At 56.5% G+C, this 15,140-nt stretch overlaps 5 protein-coding genes across 5 annotated transcripts; 3 read left to right on the forward strand and 2 right to left on the reverse strand.

Moving 5' to 3' along the window:
• The first annotated feature begins 678 nt into the window (after positions 1 to 678).
• On the forward strand, positions 679 to 1,108 carry LAESUDRAFT_495893 (uncharacterized protein). The gene has a single exon (XM_040902687.1). It carries the CDS (start codon positions 803 to 805, stop codon positions 1,058 to 1,060), a length of 258 nt encoding a protein of 85 aa, XP_040758851.1. The 5' UTR covers positions 679 to 802; the 3' UTR covers positions 1,061 to 1,108.
• Positions 1,109 to 2,626: 1,518 nt separating this feature from the next.
• On the forward strand, positions 2,627 to 3,245 carry LAESUDRAFT_739323 (ankyrin; the record flags this gene model as incomplete). Its single annotated transcript, XM_040910996.1, has 3 exons — positions 2,627 to 2,629; positions 2,712 to 2,868; positions 2,938 to 3,245. 3 exons carry the CDS (start codon positions 2,627 to 2,629, stop codon positions 3,243 to 3,245), a joined length of 468 nt encoding a protein of 155 aa, XP_040758852.1.
• On the reverse strand, positions 2,936 to 9,979 carry LAESUDRAFT_731594 (uncharacterized protein). The gene is made up of 17 exons (XM_040910072.1): positions 9,798 to 9,979; positions 9,731 to 9,740; positions 9,239 to 9,498; positions 8,842 to 9,186; positions 8,507 to 8,790; positions 8,127 to 8,456; positions 6,935 to 8,063; positions 6,667 to 6,883; positions 5,410 to 6,612; positions 5,293 to 5,357; positions 4,942 to 5,235; positions 4,746 to 4,890; positions 4,620 to 4,695; positions 4,176 to 4,555; positions 3,991 to 4,114; positions 3,795 to 3,913; positions 2,936 to 3,722 (listed from the first exon to the last, which is right to left on the reverse strand). Exons 1-17 carry the CDS (start codon positions 9,831 to 9,833, stop codon positions 3,403 to 3,405), a joined length of 5,337 nt encoding a protein of 1,778 aa, XP_040758853.1. The 5' UTR covers positions 9,834 to 9,979; the 3' UTR covers positions 2,936 to 3,402.
• A 138-nt stretch (positions 9,980 to 10,117) lies between these two features.
• Positions 10,118 to 12,815, forward strand: LAESUDRAFT_707961 (uncharacterized protein). Its single transcript, XM_040906670.1, has 6 exons — positions 10,118 to 10,367; positions 10,422 to 10,566; positions 10,617 to 11,043; positions 11,093 to 11,182; positions 11,232 to 11,845; positions 11,896 to 12,815. Exons 1-6 carry the CDS (start codon positions 10,129 to 10,131, stop codon positions 12,628 to 12,630), a joined length of 2,250 nt encoding a protein of 749 aa, XP_040758854.1. The 5' UTR covers positions 10,118 to 10,128; the 3' UTR covers positions 12,631 to 12,815.
• A 95-nt stretch (positions 12,816 to 12,910) lies between these two features.
• Positions 12,911 to 15,060, reverse strand: LAESUDRAFT_707964 (glycosyltransferase family 15 protein). The gene is made up of 12 exons (XM_040906671.1): positions 14,846 to 15,060; positions 14,471 to 14,790; positions 14,280 to 14,419; positions 14,214 to 14,223; positions 14,129 to 14,159; positions 14,019 to 14,071; positions 13,885 to 13,958; positions 13,751 to 13,813; positions 13,591 to 13,683; positions 13,435 to 13,535; positions 13,183 to 13,354; positions 12,911 to 13,109 (listed from the first exon to the last, which is right to left on the reverse strand). Exons 1-12 carry the CDS (start codon positions 14,900 to 14,902, stop codon positions 13,063 to 13,065), a joined length of 1,161 nt encoding a protein of 386 aa, XP_040758855.1. The 5' UTR covers positions 14,903 to 15,060; the 3' UTR covers positions 12,911 to 13,062.
• Between the last annotated feature and the right edge of the window lie 80 nt (positions 15,061 to 15,140).

Here is a 15,140-nt window from a genome sequence, read left to right on the forward strand (position 1 = left end):
GACTCTTTCGCACCCGCGGAGCGTAATCATCAAAACGAAATTGGTGCTGGCGTCATAATGAACACCTCACGTAAGGTTTGCAGTGGAACACAATAAGAGAGATCCGGTTCACCGGATCTCGAGAAGAGTTTGGGAATCTGTAGAGCGGTACAGAGGTCAAAGATGCGAAACGAGCGTGAGTAAAATAGAGAGGGAACCTTGAGTGGACACAATAAGCCTGGGAGCCGGGATAAGCCATGAGAAAGATCCTGTAGCGGGAACGTGGGCCCGACAAGGCAGGTACGAGCCGACGGCAGGCTATGCTGGAAAGAACCTCGGGCAGGATGCTGTATGTCGGTATCGTCGCGCAAGCTCTAGTTCTTCCGCGCATGAACCTGCCAAAGAAAGGGTCGCAAGACACTCGTTTTGCACACTGTCGTAACGCCCCCGGAATGTTACGCGAAGCAATCGTCTCATAGCGAGCAATAATGGCCGGTGTCATTTGCAAATGAAGCCGGCGTTCAGACGTCAAGTCTCCTGAGAATTCGAACGTTGAGTGAATGACGAGAAGACGGACATCTCGGGAAGGCTTGCGGCATTCATAACACTGACCTGTGCTTGGTAATTCCGGCTCACGACGCACCTGGGAACGCAACGGTGTCCTCTGCGCATCTATGCTATTTCGGGAGCGGCGGCGGCGGCTGACAAGCTGGTTCGGTGAGCGTGCGCGCATGCATGCATGAGAGCTGCGAGGCCTGGCCCGAGGAGGAGCGTGACTGTACGCGTCAGCCTGTGACGGGACGCGTGTGGTGACGGTCATGTGATGCGGGGATTGAAGGACGCCGATCCGCGACGCGTACCTTCTCCGGGTTCTGATGTTCGCGATGCTGATCCGATATCGAACCGCAAGTTCGGCTGGCGGCCGCGGGACCCTCCATCACGCAACCTTTCCATCAGCCCCCCGCCATTAGTTCTCCCAACCGACCCGAGCATCCTGTCGTCACAATCGAATTCAGCTGATGGGCATGCACGAAAAGTCGAGGCTGTTCGGCTTTCGCGGCGAGCCTGTCTCCATCAGTAGTTTCCATAGGACCAACCATTGCGCGTTTAACGTTTGCCCTGGAAACTTCGAGGACCAGCTCAACTGTCAAGCACCATCGCGACCTTTCAATTACTTCAACAAGTTCTTGCAACCATGGAGAGCGTGCTTATACATAGAGTGTACTCCATATGCCATGCTCGGATTAAACGACGCGCCATGTAGAGCAGCGTCAAAGCACAGCTCTGCTTGATCAGTTGCTCCGAGCCCCGTCGACGCTCGCCTATCCTATCCTTACAAAGGTAAGCTTTTCGGGAGCGTGAGCTTCTGACGCGCGAGGGGCGGCCAATCCGGGTGCTCGTAGAAGGTGGGCTTCGCTGCCGATAACGCGTACGCGCAGAGCTTCGTGGCTTCGCCGCTCGCCAACCGCGACGACTCACGCGGTACGCAGCGCTTGGTATCATTGAGTGACCCATTACGCTCTCTTCATTGCAGACCGGCGGGTGGGAGAACATTTCATGCTCATCACTGGCTCCCAGGTCGCCGCTCCCCGCACCTGAGCTGTCTTCTTCACTCCGTGTCCCTCGGTCCCCACCAGACCGTATCGCCTTCTCGTAGGTAATCGATGCCTCCACAATTCACATCAAGGGCTTACCCTGAAATTGAATGTGAATTGCGCCGTTCGGTAGACCTAGGGCCCCGCCGGACTCAATGCTGATCGCAGTATCCACCACGAATGCGCGCGATTTCTCCCGCCGCCTCTCGTCGACTGTTCGAGACGGTCTGATGCAGCCAGAATAGAGTCACCTTCGTCATTCCGAGTGCCTCGGTCCTACGTCAATCAGCCCTGAGTGAACATGGACGCTTCTTCCAAGTAGCCGATGCTTCGTTATCAAGGGCCGCCCTGCTGGGGGTAGGAGGGTACCCCACGCCATAGAGTCTACGTTGAAATCTGGTCCTGATCGCGCACGTATGTAACGTAGCAGAGACGAGCTCTCGACTTGTCCTCTATTGTTGAGCCACTGCCAGAAGAAGACGGCTGCTACAATTTGTAAATAACACTTCCCGAGCCAATCGCTGCTAGCCTAGTCGATCTGCGCGCGGCGCTGTTCATGAACCATCCACCCAAGCATGCATACCGAGACACATTCCTCTCCATTGTCATTCGATCATCCTGCACCACGCCTTGTCATCTAACGCATCCGGATTTCGTATTCACGCTGACACAGACCGGACCACTCGTCCGTCCGTCCACCGCGGCGCAATGCACACTATACGAACCACCACCATCACCCGCCAGCAATCTTGACCAGCGGGCAACCCAGCTCTTCTCCTCGCCATATGCCCTCCGCGCACGCGCAGTGCGGCGTACACCCGAGTCCATAACCCTACACACATCCGGAACGTTGTTGCAGCGCAGACATAATACCGCCCCGGATCCAATGAGAGAGATTCTGGCGGGCCGGGCACTGCCCCGTCTTTCCTGGTCTCGTGCCCAACATCGATATCTGCATCACAGCAGCCGCGTGCCACCGAACTGCACTGACTCCCTAGTGGTGCAGTCTCTTCAAAGTCGTCGCCCGTCGTAATCCACCCGCGCGACCCACCATGGTACGCGTCTGAATCCAGCCTCTCGTCCCGCACGCCACTGACCAGCGCGCGCGCCCATACGATACATGACACTAACTTCCAGGCCGCCGTGAACACGGACACAAGCACACCGGGCAGCCTCCCACAAGAGACCGTCGACTTTGCGCACCGCATGTTCGACGCAGCGCGCCAGGGCGACTCGGCACTCCTCCTCCAAGCCATCGACGCCGGGCTCCCCGCCAACCTCACCAACGACAAAGGTGCAGTACACCATCACCTACCATCTAACGTCTTACGAACCCACCACATCCACCGCGCCGACACACCAGGCAACACCCTCCTGATGCTCGCCGCCTACAGCGGCCACGCCGACCTCGCCCGCGCGCTCCTCGCCAAGGGCGCCGACCCCAACCGCGTAAACGACAACGGCCAATCTCCCCTCGCAGGCGCCGTCTTCAAAGGCGCCGACGCAGCCGTGCGCGTCCTCGTCGACGGCCACGCCGACCCCCGCGCCGGCACGCCCACCGCCATCCAGACCGCCAGGATATTCGGACGGACGGACCTCCTCGCCGTCCTCGGCGCGACGGAGGAGGACTTGAAGGAGGACGTGCCGCTGCCTCCTGGGCCGCCGCACTGAGTCCTGAGTACCGAGCACTCACGAGGGATAGCGTCTACGATAGATTGTTCGAAATGTACGATAGAACAAGTCCGCATATGTACAAACGCATACCCGAGAGATCCAGAATCTAGCATCACCTAAGGACCTATCGAACGGACACGCAGCCACCCATCTATTACCCGCCCACCCCCATCTCCCTCCCAACCTGCTTCAAACAGTCCTTCACCAAACTCCTCGCATCCATCTCAACCGCGCGCCCCTCGCCCGCCCCATGCGCCCCATCTCTGCTCCAGCTTATAACGCTCCGCGTCCCCGGAGGCGTCGGGGTCTCTGTCGGTGTCTGTGGCTGGTCGGCGATGACCCACGCAGACGGCGTCTTGCGCGGGATCGCCACGATCTCGCACAGCACGGGGTAAAAATGGAAGAGATGCGCCTTTGGCGAGCGCTTCACCGCGTCCGCGATCAGCTGTGCAGCCTCCAGCGACTGGTCGATCCCTGCTCCACCCACCACCCACCAACCATCAGCACCAGCTCCTTGCAACAGAAATCACCTTGAGAACCGCGCACCTGGCTGCTCGATGCAGTGTTTTGAAGGGGAGTCGGACAGCGCCGCCCAGAGCGTGCCTGGCCACAGCTGCAGCGACAGCAGCTTCTGCAGTACGTAAAGCAGCTCCTCTTCGCGGACCCTACGAGATGAGATGGGGGATGAGCGTGAGACGCGTCGTCAAGCCGCGAACGTGGAGATGGAGATAGAGATGGTCACCTTGGGAATGGAAGGTTCCCGCGTAGTGCCTCGTCCGCAACGTACGTCACCAGGGTCGAGCGGCAGCGCTCCAGCAGCGAGGATATGCTGAGCGTGGCCACCCGCCGCCGTGAGGGTATCCGGTCTGCCCGACACTGCATGAGCACGCCTTCGTGTGCAGGAAAGAATTACGGTGCTGAACACACCTTTGGCTGTATCAGAGCAGATGAGGAACAGCAAGTCGAAACACCAATACGAGAACCGCTCGCGCGGAAGTGTCCGCCCCGCCTCGGTGCTCCCCACCGCGAGCTCGGGGTCGCCGAACCGCTCTATCTTTTCAAATTCCTGCGACAGTCTCTTGCCCGAGCCTTCCGAGATCGACTTTGGTGAGGGCGGGAGATAGCTGTCCTCATCGCGCAGCCGGCTGCCCTGGCGCAGGATCCGCGCGAGCTGCAGAATGAGATAGTCCGGGATGCAGGCTTCCCCGAGATAGGGGATCACGTCGATCTCGAGCGCGGCGATCAGGGCGAGGTCAAAGTTCTCTTCTTCTTCTTGGACGTCAAGCGGGAAGCTGTCGGCGGGAGAGCTGAAGGATGGTTTCGATCAATCGTTAGCTGAAACGTGAGGATCTCGTCAGTGACGCGGCTCACTAGTCGGCTAAGATGCCTCCTCTGAAGGTGTCAACGATTTGCCGCCATATAGCTTCTCTTCTGTCATCGGGGATGCCTGCTCACGGATGTCAGCCACGGAGCGAAGTGTATGAAACCGACGCTCACTTTCTCCGAGGGCTTGCATCTGTGGTCCACATTCTTTGACGATCTTGAGGAAGCTAGTCGTGGCTGTCTTCCATAGCGGAGGATCTTTACCAAACTTTGACGGCGCAGGGCACTCATATTTCATCTTGATCGGTATGCCGTAAGCCTGCAAGCAAAATTAAGCAATCTCTGGCACGAGGTCCACCACCGGACGCACCGAGAAAATTCTTTCAAGAGTCCCATCGACATACAATGTAGCTTGGTCCTTGAATCGCATGAACAGATTGACGAGCATCGGCATGACCTTCTTCGATAACCCGATGTAGGTCACCTGTTTAGGACCCATGCGCAACTGAGCTGAGCGAGCCGGGACCGATGAGGGCTTCGGCTCTGGGATGTCGAACGCTGCAAGGAACGGCAGTGTCACATATTCTGATAGGTCTCGTAGGACGAGAGATGAGGCTCCTGGTACATTGAGGTCGATAGTATCGATGACCTCCAAGACGGCTCCCTATCGGTACATTTATATTGTTTACCTTGCAGAATGACAATCATCAGAAGCACATACCTGAACCGGGCTGAGTGCGTCCACATCAGGTCTGAAGTCCTGCGAATCCGGATACGTGAGGACACCTCCACGCGAGTTCAGTGCTACACGTCAAGGACAACGCCTGAGACAGCTCACCTTTGAGTATAGCCATAAGCCGCTCAAGCTGTTCTATGGCCCATTCGTGCTTGTGCACCGACTTTGCAACAGATCGCATGCTACGAATGACGTCCACAAACGCCATCAGGCTCTCCTGAGTGAACGGCCTGAAGGTCTCCTTCACCGATGACCGATTGACAGACCACTCAGAACCGCCCATCTGAACGGCTTCCCCCATCTCATCGCACGCACGCCAAACTCTGTCCAATGCAGCCTCGGTTGCATTTGCGGCATCTTCGTTCACGTCGGCCAAGGCCCTAATCGCTTTATCCATACAGCGCACCGCTGTGGCACTCACATCCCGATTGTCATGCAGCCATGAATCCCGGATGCGGCTGACGAAGACGTCCCAGGCATCAGCGAATGACGCCAGTGGCATGATCTTGGAGACGAGAAACTCATGGAATATGGAGCCGATGGACTGCAATGCGAGGATCTTCGACTCGTCCCACTGTTGATCAGCTGGTATGGGTCCAAAGTGCGCCGGTTCGCCAGATGCGGCTTGTCGGACGCCAGCCGTGATTGCGTCGAGGAGCGGGAACGTGATCTTCCATATGCATGCGTCCCATGTCTCTAGGCTGAGCGTGGCTCCGTAGAGCTGAAGCGTACGGAACAATGTCTGGATAGCGCCAACGCGCACTTCGGGTCGGGCATCCGTGCATAAGCCTAGGATCTCCGTCAAGAGGAACATCCACAATTCACTATACTCCGGCTCCTTGTCCGAATCTTTGCGCTTCGCCTGTATCGAGTCCGACACACCCCAAAGCAAGCTCTCCGCAGCGGTGAGAGCGATGTTGGTATCTGCCTGTCGACCGAACTGGCCAAGAGTGCTGATGCATAGCCGGAGATGCTCAGGTGAAAGTGATGTCAGAGAATCACAAACCAAAGTCAGCGATTGAAAGGCGATCTTGACTAGCGTGTTGTATCCCTTCTCGCTTGTGTACGTGAGTGGCTGTGGGATTGTCTTTGAAGGCTCAGCCGTTGATGATGCACCTACTACAGTCTCCACAGATAATGATGAGGGAAACGCGGGCCTGCAGACACTGCTCAGCATCTCGAAAATGGTTTCCCATCCTATGACGAGCGTATGTCCAGACGCCTGGAGGATCTGGTGAAGAGTCTCAAATCCCATCCGGCGCACCTCGATGGTCGAACTGTTCATCGCGATCCCGTCCGATATCACTTGTTGAGCAAGTACGTCCAATACGCGTCATTGTACTTTGGGCTGCAGGTCACCGGTGGTAGACAGATTTCTGGGAACCACGACGAGTATGTCATCGAGAACACGGGCAGCTTGGACACGCACAGAACCAGGAGCAGTATGATTAAGAATGACAGATAAGAGATGTTCGGTGATAGGATCCCAGGCGACCTCGGGGGATCTATAGATGAGGCGATGAATGTTTAGAGTAGCTATTCCGCCCAGTTTGCTGATCCCAAAGTCGCCAGAGAGCTACAAATAACCAAGTAAGTACACGTCACTCGCGCATGAAAGAGTAATTACCGGAGTCCGGAGCATCTGGAGCCCGCTAACCCTTCTGCGATGTGCCGAGTCGGAAGGTGGAGACAAAGTAGGACTGCTCGCCACATCATCTACTGATTCAGAGTCACGAACCAACGTTTCGTTGTTCGACGATTGCATCTCAACCATTGCTGCGCTGAGTTTGCAAAGAGCATTGACAAAGTCCCGGAACGCATCATCATCGAGATTCTTCGACGCATCAAAAAGGCGCTGAATCGCATGCTGCATGCTCTCCGGATCCAGATCAGCCAAAAGTGGGTGAGTGGCTGGCACTTGGCCCTGACTGCCACCTGAACCGCCAGCCGATGGCGATTGTGAATTACCTAATGAGCCTGTGCGGGCCACGGGCAACACGCCAGACCCTGGTCCGATGGTGGCACGTTTCGACGCAGATGGACGACCACCCTTCACCGACAGAACATAATCCGCATTTTGAAGCACTTCCAAAATGTTCAGCCAGCTATCGCCCAGACTGCCAGCAAGGAACAGCGCGCTACTAACGAGTACCTTAAGGCAAGCCATGTTACGCTCGGACAATCCCGGAGGTGTCAAAGGTGCAGACCCTGTAAGAGCGAGGCCAAGATTCTCTGAGAATGTACTGGCAGTGCTCCGAGGAGTGATGGGATCGCCATGTATCGAAAGGTGCGGGTAAGCGTCTAGGCTCGACAAGACCCCGATGGGGATCGCCAGATGTGCGAGACTCGTGAAGAAGGCGTCGCGAGGTGTAGAAAGCCCGAGCATGCCTGAGACCGTAGTAAGCGCTTGGTAACTTGCTAGGACGTCTACGAAGAGTTCGTCGGAGAGATTGGTCGAAATCAGGAAGGAAAGCGCTGCAAGAAATGCAGGCCATCCGCTCTCTACCATGTCGTGGACGGTGCGAAGTGGTTTCGCATATGGTTCCTCGGCGGGAATTGCGTCAATGTTCAACGCAGGGGGTGCACGCACGACAGGCTCGCCTGCAGCGCGGGGACGCTGAAGCATAATCGTGTTGTACAGAGGCCCTGTAAACGCCGAGAAGCCCTCGCAAAGTGCGACGAGACACTGAACTCCGAGCAGATAGATGTACGATTCTGGAATCCCCGGGGAATCCGCTTTGTCAAGTTGATCGATGCTGTAACATTTTATGCCACATTAGTAGCCGCTAACTGGGTCGTTGCTTACTCGCACAACCCACCATTGCAGCTTCATCGCTGATCCTTGCATACTGAGCCCAACCTCAGAGCCCATCATGCTTGCAACACCTGATACCGTAGCGCTCGCAGCATTTGCGACCATTCCAGCCACGCCGCCGACATCCAAGCCATATGCACTAAGATCTGAACTTGACCCACTGCCTGTAGGCACGCCGACACCGTACATCTCTGTGCACACTCCAAGAAGGTCGGGCTTCTCGGTCACGAGGCGCTTCAGTGCTGTGACGAGGGATGTGAAGATTTTCGAACCCTCAGCCTCTGCGTCGTAACGTTCCCAGATCTTACGCATCAGCTCGGCATCACTGCAAAGTCTAGGAGAAAGTTGTGCGTCAGTAGTCGACTGTCCAGGCAATCAACTCACCCTCTCATCACCTCCATTGAGAGTACACGCATCCACAAAGGACGCGGCCCATGTGGGTGAGCGTGATCGATTTGGTCACCATCGGTCCCGTCCGCGCTCACAATCCTGATGAGCAGCATGAGGAAGACTTCGGACTCAGTCTTGAGCTCGAGGGAGAACTGCTTTAGCAGCAGGAAAACAACTCGCGTCGCACGCAGGGTGAGGGGAAAGTTTGGCCGGTCCGATAAAGCTTTGAGCAGTAAAGGAGAAAGATGGTGCTGTAGGAGTTGTAGAAGCTCGTCATGCTGCAAGCAGTTAAATCACTGCTTCTCTATCAGAAATCGCACAACAAATACCTTTCGAAAGAGATCATGATAGTTCGTCAGCACGCTCTCGATGAGCTCCAGCGCAAAGGTCTTTCGTAGCACATTCAGCTTTAAAAAGTGAGGATGTTCAGCGTTCGCTAGCAAGCACAGGTCCTGGAATACAGCAAAGGCATCGAGAGCAGATGGGCCGAGAGCCTTGGTCTTGCCATTCGGAAGAGTCGTCTCTGTCATTGAGCTGACTTCAACCTCGTCTCGGTGGTCCTCGTCCACGACTTTGTCCACGACAAACATAACCAATTGTCGGAGAGTCGCGGCAGCAGTTGACGATACGACCGCTATGCGCGATTCCTGGAGCTTGAAGCATAGCAGGAGAGCCTACGTTGACTTATCAGTTGTGTCTATGCTTCCGCATTTCGCGGGTACACACGTCACCCAGTAGTTCGCTATGAACAGCCGGGAAGTTGGTGATGAGCGAGAGTAGGGTTTGCAGTATGCGCAGCTGTATATCGACTCCCTGGTTCATGCAGTCGTTCATAGTAGTGACGATGAGCGGTACGGCGCTCTGCGGTACCGCCTTCAGCGCAATGAGGCGTTGAAGCGACCCCAGGGAAATAGCGACGACTATCGCATTCTTCGTGGCGCATCCCATGAAGACGGGACGGAGGAGATCGTCCGATTGAGGTCCATCTTTTGAAGAGAAATGAGATCATCCTGCCTCCGGCGAAAGTAGCATCGTACCTGACGCTAAATGGATAGTGGCCTGTTCTGGTGATGAGCGTAGAATAGCAAGGGATTTCTCTGCAGCCTAAACCAAGTCGAAGATGTGATCAGCAACGTGGACGCGATCCACAGTCGGAAGTCGCAGCAGTGAATCAGACAAATACCTCGCGGACGTCGGGGTGCTTCCGGCGCGTCTCACTAGCGAGCGACTAGACAAAAGGGACCCGGTTAAATGTACAGTATGTGCCCCGCGAAATCCGACGCACCTGCAGCTCCGTTACCAGAAATGTGAGGGAACTCATGGTATCCGGTCTTAACGCGTACAAGTTACCGCGAGCGGATCAGCACTGTCGGCAGAAGTGATCTTGTCCGCACGCCTTTCACGATTAGCCCACTGATTGTAATTTTAGCTTTCATGCGCGATGGACCGCTGGATGTAGCGAACAAACCGAAGGTGGCCGCCGGCCAACGTGTCCCAATGACGACTTATCGACCGTTATCCCCATATTTGCAATTTCAGGATGCGACGTAACAGCCCATAATTCGACCTAACTTAACACGTGACAATTTCTTCCCTAACGTTCGACTCCCGGAACGATGGACGACGCTCTCGATTCTCCTTCATCATCTCACTCCCACAATGCCAGCGGAAGCGGAGGCAGTGGCCTGCGACTCGTTCTCCCATCTCTCAAGACAGTACAGGCATTAAAGAACAAGAAAAGCCGGAAAAGCCTCACCAGTCCGTACGATGACGGCAAGGTGCAGAAGATCCCTCGGCCGCCAAAGCTCAAGCCGCTGAAGGAGGTGCTCACGAAACTCATCGCGCAGATCAAAAAGTGAGCACTCTGCGCATAGCCTTTAGGGTATTTTCTGAATTTTCGGGGTGTTAGGAAAGATGATTATGCATTTTTCTTGCAACCAGTGGATGTCTCGCAGGTCCCCGGTTACATGGATGTGATTCAACGACCTATGGATCTAGGCACGATGTCTCACAAGATCCAGCGCGGAAGATATCGATCACTGGAGGAGTTTGCGGTGCGCGGAGTGCCATTTTTTTGTCAATAGCGCTTCTGATCCCTCCGCAGGACGACATCCGGCTGGTCACCACGAACGCAAAGACATTCAACCCGCCCGGCACGATCTACTATACTGAAGCGGAGAAGATAGAGGCCTTTGCCCTCGAGCACATCGCAAAGGCGTCCGCCAGCGTGATCGAGTACGAGACGGATTGGAATATCGAGATCGAGGGGGACCACGAAGCGCAGGACAATCGCACGCCAATGGACGTCGACGACAGGGCGTCCACTGCATCTGCACCCACTCCCGCTACTGCGTCGACGATCGCACATCCCCGCCGGCGGGCTGCCGCAGCGGCAGGTACACGGAAGCTGCCAGGCGCCCTGTCGGAGACCCTTGAGGATGACGGTGGACTGCCTGGTGCGAAGGATGGCCTGGGCGCGTTCCCGCCGGGCTCGGACTGGGCAGAATTGATGCTGGCGCTCAAGTTGCGAGGTGGGTGGCGTTCCGCTCACAAGTGACTGATTGCTCATTAGCCATACAGGCAAGCGACACAGAACGAAGAAGGAGCGATTGCGGATGGAGAAGGGAGGCCCGCCGTATCGAGCAGACGGCAGCCTCGACTACGCTGAACGTGAGCAGCATACATCCTATATGATGTGAGGAAAGCTAACACCCCGCAGTGGACAACCCATTTTCTGTCCTCTCCTTTTTCGCCCCCGAGTATCCTTCACGACCACTCCTCACCCCACTCTTCCCCTCTTTCCGACCCTCCGATCGTCCTGGCGCACCCTATCCATCCCCGGTGAACCTCCCTGCCTCGCCCACCGCACCGGTCCCCGTCCCCTCCACGCTGAAGATCTCTGCCAGGTCCCGCACACGCGCGACTCGGCGACACTGGACGATCATCCGTAATGCGCCTGCGCGCAGCCGCGCGCGTGAGCGGGACAACGAGGGCGAGTCTCCGCCCGGCCGAGAGCCTGCGGCGGTGGACTTTGGCGTGTATGCGACGCTGATGGGTGAGCTCGCGAAGCAGAGGCAGGTCAAGGACATAGCGAAGGAGTTCAACTCGGAGGAGAAGGTGTGTGAGGCAATACGGGAGAGTATCGAGGCGAGCACGGCAGAAGGCTATCCAATGGATGTGCAGATGGGTGGTGCGGAGGGTGCAGGAGAAGAGTACTGGAGGGGCAAGGACGCGGAGGCGGAGGAGTATCTGCGGGACGTTGTCTACGGAGGTGTAGACGGACTTGCGTACGTGCGGAGTCTCGCAGAGTTCGTCAGACCGCCCGAGGACCTCGTAAGCTTCTACATCTGGTATCCTAGGCATTGACGAATTGACTCGCACAGGAGGAAACCCGCAAACCACTGAACAAGGCTCTGGGTATGCCGCTTGCCGCATACGTCGACACGCACATCCTCGAGCCGCTCACCGGCGGACGGCATCGGCTCCTCTGCGAGGCCGCACGCCGGCTAGACGACCCCGCCTTCCACGCATCGCCTCAAGTTCTCCTACAGCTATCCCTCTCCGCACATCTCTACCCTCACATCGCGCACAATCTCTCCCAGCTGCAGGCCGCTTTAGGCGTGCAGATCGACATGACGCCCTTGATCCGTGCGCCAGAGGAGCTCTACCGCGTCGAGGAGGCGTGGGATGGACGTGCGGTGATGGAGGCGAGGAGACAGGCGGAGGAGGAGGAGCGTGCGGCGGGTGCCGGCAGCGCGATGGAATACCTGCAGTATGCAATCGAGCAGAACCAGGAGGGCGTGACGGCGGGGACGGAAGTTCAGGAGGACGCGGCTCTGCTACAATACATACTCGACCGCTCGGCAGATGCAATCGACGAGATCGCAAGGCGGCGTGGGGCCCCAGACAGCGCGAAGGTGGAGAACTCGACGGAAGGCGCGACCTCGGAGCCAGCGACGAAGACGGAGAGCGGCGAAGACGAGGATCCTCGTATGCGGCAGCTTCGGCTGAACCTGCTCGCGCTGGCAAAGCGGGCACCGCTGGACCAGATCGCAAAGCTCCCGCCGGAGCTGGTGCCGGAGCGCCTGCGTACGGTCGTGCCTACCATGGATTCGTGAACTGATCGGTGTATGCTATATCGTGGTGTAGAGCTCTGGATTGTAATTCTTACGGTCCGCTTGCCATAGAGCTGCAGGATGTCACATATCTGCAATGTATGCTCTGCCGAGTATATCGGCTGCAGCGGTTTGGAACGCACATGCATCGCATTCGTTAATATTGGTTCGCACTGTCTTTTTGCTTGCCATCGCTTAAGATACGGACGTCATCGACACGAGGCTATCGTTGAGCATATATCAATCTCAACCGCTTCACACACGTATCTCCTAACAGCAAATTCACAGCAAGAAATGATTACGAAGGCACCGGTGCCGGGCAGAATAAATTACATTACCAACACGACATACACTTTTACACGTACATATGAACAGAAATGCTGTAGATCTAAGCATCTCACCGTCTATATATCATCCGGCCGAACAACATCAGCTCTACTGAATGCGGTCCCACTGCCGCATACACGAGTAGCCATCATAATCTACAAAGCAAAAGCACGATCAGCACGCCCTATCACACACCGAGTACAAAATGTCAAGGGCAGCGGTACTCACCGAAACTCCTCCCAGTATCACACGAGCAGTGCCCGCGCTCCCATGCGCCGGGCCCACGCGGGCAATGCGTGTACGGATTGTGCTCATACCCAATCTCGTCGAAAAAGTGGATCTGGTCCTTCCGCGCGAACAGTGCCGCTGCGATACTGTGCACTGGTGCGTCGCCCCAGCGCTAGCGGCGGCGAGGACAGGCGAGATAGTGGTAGAGTGAGAGTTGGCATGTCAAACACGGAAACATCGGATTCTGCGTACCTCATAGTAGAACCCGCCCTTCGAATCTAAGAAATCAAAGTACGTCGAATACGCCTCTCCGCGCCAAAAGTCCATGCTCGCGATCTCAAGGTTGCTCCAGACTGTCCGCTCAACGGCGTCATCACCAAGGATTAGACTCGAAACAAGTGGGCTTACAATGGCAGAGGTTGTATGTATTCCCGTTGTTATCGGAGAGATAGCCCATCGCGTTGTTCGGAGAGACGTACTCGGGGTGCAGACGCATGAACTCTAGTGCGCGCGGCGGATCAGGTCGTGCAAACAGGCAGGGAAGGGGAGGAAAGGAAGAGCCACGCACCTTTGATCGTCTCCCAGAGTGTCGGGATTGTCGCCTCGTATTCATACATGGTGATCGTAAAGCCTGAGACGCGAAAACCGCTCGTCAACCGCTGTCTTCACGCCCTGCCCTGCATAGAAATCCGAGGTGCGCACCATAAACCTTATCATTGTCCTCCATGTACACGAACGGATCAAACTCGATGTCGCAGTGGAAGTGCACGTCAGGCCTAGACGCACGACCAATCCAATGAGACGAACACAGCACAACATGTGAGGAGGCAACGCACTCGACTCGCCAGTACCACTTGTACTGCTGCAGGAGCGGGTGACGATAAAAGAACTACACGGGCGATGGTCAGGCGACGGGAGTTGAGGGCGGAGAGCGGGCTCGACGCACCCCTGAGTTGAAGCGGCACATATTGCGGTACCTGCGTCGCATTGACTCACCTCCCCGACGTGAACAGCATCAAAACAGTACTCACGAGACACTCCCTGCAGGATGGACATGTCAGTTTATAAGGCACGCGCGCGACAAGGGTGGTGCGCACCGCCATAGATGATATTGTTCTCCACCATCTTGTCCCTGCTCTCCCGGGCCCTATCCTCGTCTATCCAGTCAGGCTGGACCCAATGCTCGCGAGGAACCAAGCCAAACGACACAGGGCCCGACACGACGTTGCTTATCCGTCTATCCGCCGCCCATCAGCACCAGACGCAACGAGCCTCAACACCCACGTACCTCTTGAACTCATCCGAAAACTCCTCATCGTTCAGAAACACCCAGGGGTAGCGATACCGGCGGTTGAACCTATCCTCCAGCTCGCGCACGCTGCGCATCGCCCCGTCAAGATCGCTATTCCGCGCGAGCATGAGCATCGTCGCGTTCGCGCGCCGGGAGACGTTGTACGGCGTCGGCTCGAGCTCATGATAGAAATAATCGTCGGGGATGCTATCGAGTGCGTCGTTGGAGCCCCACGAGAGTTTGGCGGCTATTTGTGAGAGGGACGTGGCACGACCGTAGTCCTCGTGGGTGAAGCTCAGGATGGAGTGGATGCCGAGCTGTGGGGTGTTAGCCACGAGAGCAGCGAAAAGTAGAGCGGAGCCGGAGACGCACGACGAGAAGGAGGACGAGGAGCACGTAGCGCGTGGAGGTTGTTAGCTTGAGCAGCATCGTGCTATTTTGAGTGGTCGCGACCGGCGGACACGTTACGGCGCTTCGGCGGTGCGGAGGATCGGCAGATTTGGGCAACGTGGTGGGAATGCGATAGCCAGAGGACGTGCAAGAGTCAAAGACGAATGTTACGAACCCGAGTACGTGTTGGAAGTCCTACGGACTTGTATGTTCAGTAGGACGCGGACTTAGTAGTTTCAGTGCGCGTTCGCTTACATAATCACGTAGCTATGTCGCG

Source organism: Laetiporus sulphureus, assembly GCF_001632365.1.
Source record: "Laetiporus sulphureus 93-53 unplaced genomic scaffold LAESUscaffold_66, whole genome shotgun sequence".
NCBI lineage: Eukaryota > Fungi > Basidiomycota > Agaricomycetes > Polyporales > Laetiporaceae > Laetiporus > Laetiporus sulphureus.

Bases quoted from the DNA above. Each gene is read 5' to 3' on its own strand.
- LAESUDRAFT_495893 (XM_040902687.1), top strand. From the start codon at position 803: ATGCGGGGATTGAAGGACGCCGATCCGCGACGCGTACCTTCTCCGGGT.
- LAESUDRAFT_731594 (XM_040910072.1), bottom strand. From the start codon at position 9,833: ATGAGTTCCCTCACATTTCTGGTAACGGAGCTGCAG. The intron at 8,791-8,841 runs GTATTTGTTGTG...AACTGCTTGCAG, and splicing joins ATCATGATCTCTTTCGAAAG to CATGACGAGCTTCTACAACT. The intron at 8,064-8,126 runs GTGGGTTGTGCG...AAAATGTTACAG, and splicing joins TCAGCGATGAAGCTGCAATG to CATCGATCAACTTGACAAAG.
- LAESUDRAFT_707961 (XM_040906670.1), top strand. From the start codon at position 10,129: ATGGACGACGCTCTCGATTCTCCTTCATCATCTCACTCCCACAATGCC. The intron at 11,044-11,092 runs GTGGGTGGCGTT...TTAGCCATACAG, and splicing joins GCTGGCGCTCAAGTTGCGAG to GCAAGCGACACAGAACGAAG. The intron at 11,846-11,895 runs GTAAGCTTCTAC...TGACTCGCACAG, and splicing joins TCAGACCGCCCGAGGACCTC to GAGGAAACCCGCAAACCACT.
- LAESUDRAFT_707964 (XM_040906671.1), bottom strand. From the start codon at position 14,902: ATGCTGCTCAAGCTAACAACCTCCACGCGCTACGTGCTCCTCGTCCTC. The intron at 14,420-14,470 runs GTACGTGGGTGT...GGCGGCGGATAG, and splicing joins TTTTCGGATGAGTTCAAGAG to ACGGATAAGCAACGTCGTGT. The intron at 13,959-14,018 runs GTGCGTTGCCTC...TCGTGCGTCTAG, and splicing joins AAGTGGTACTGGCGAGTCGA to GCCTGACGTGCACTTCCACT.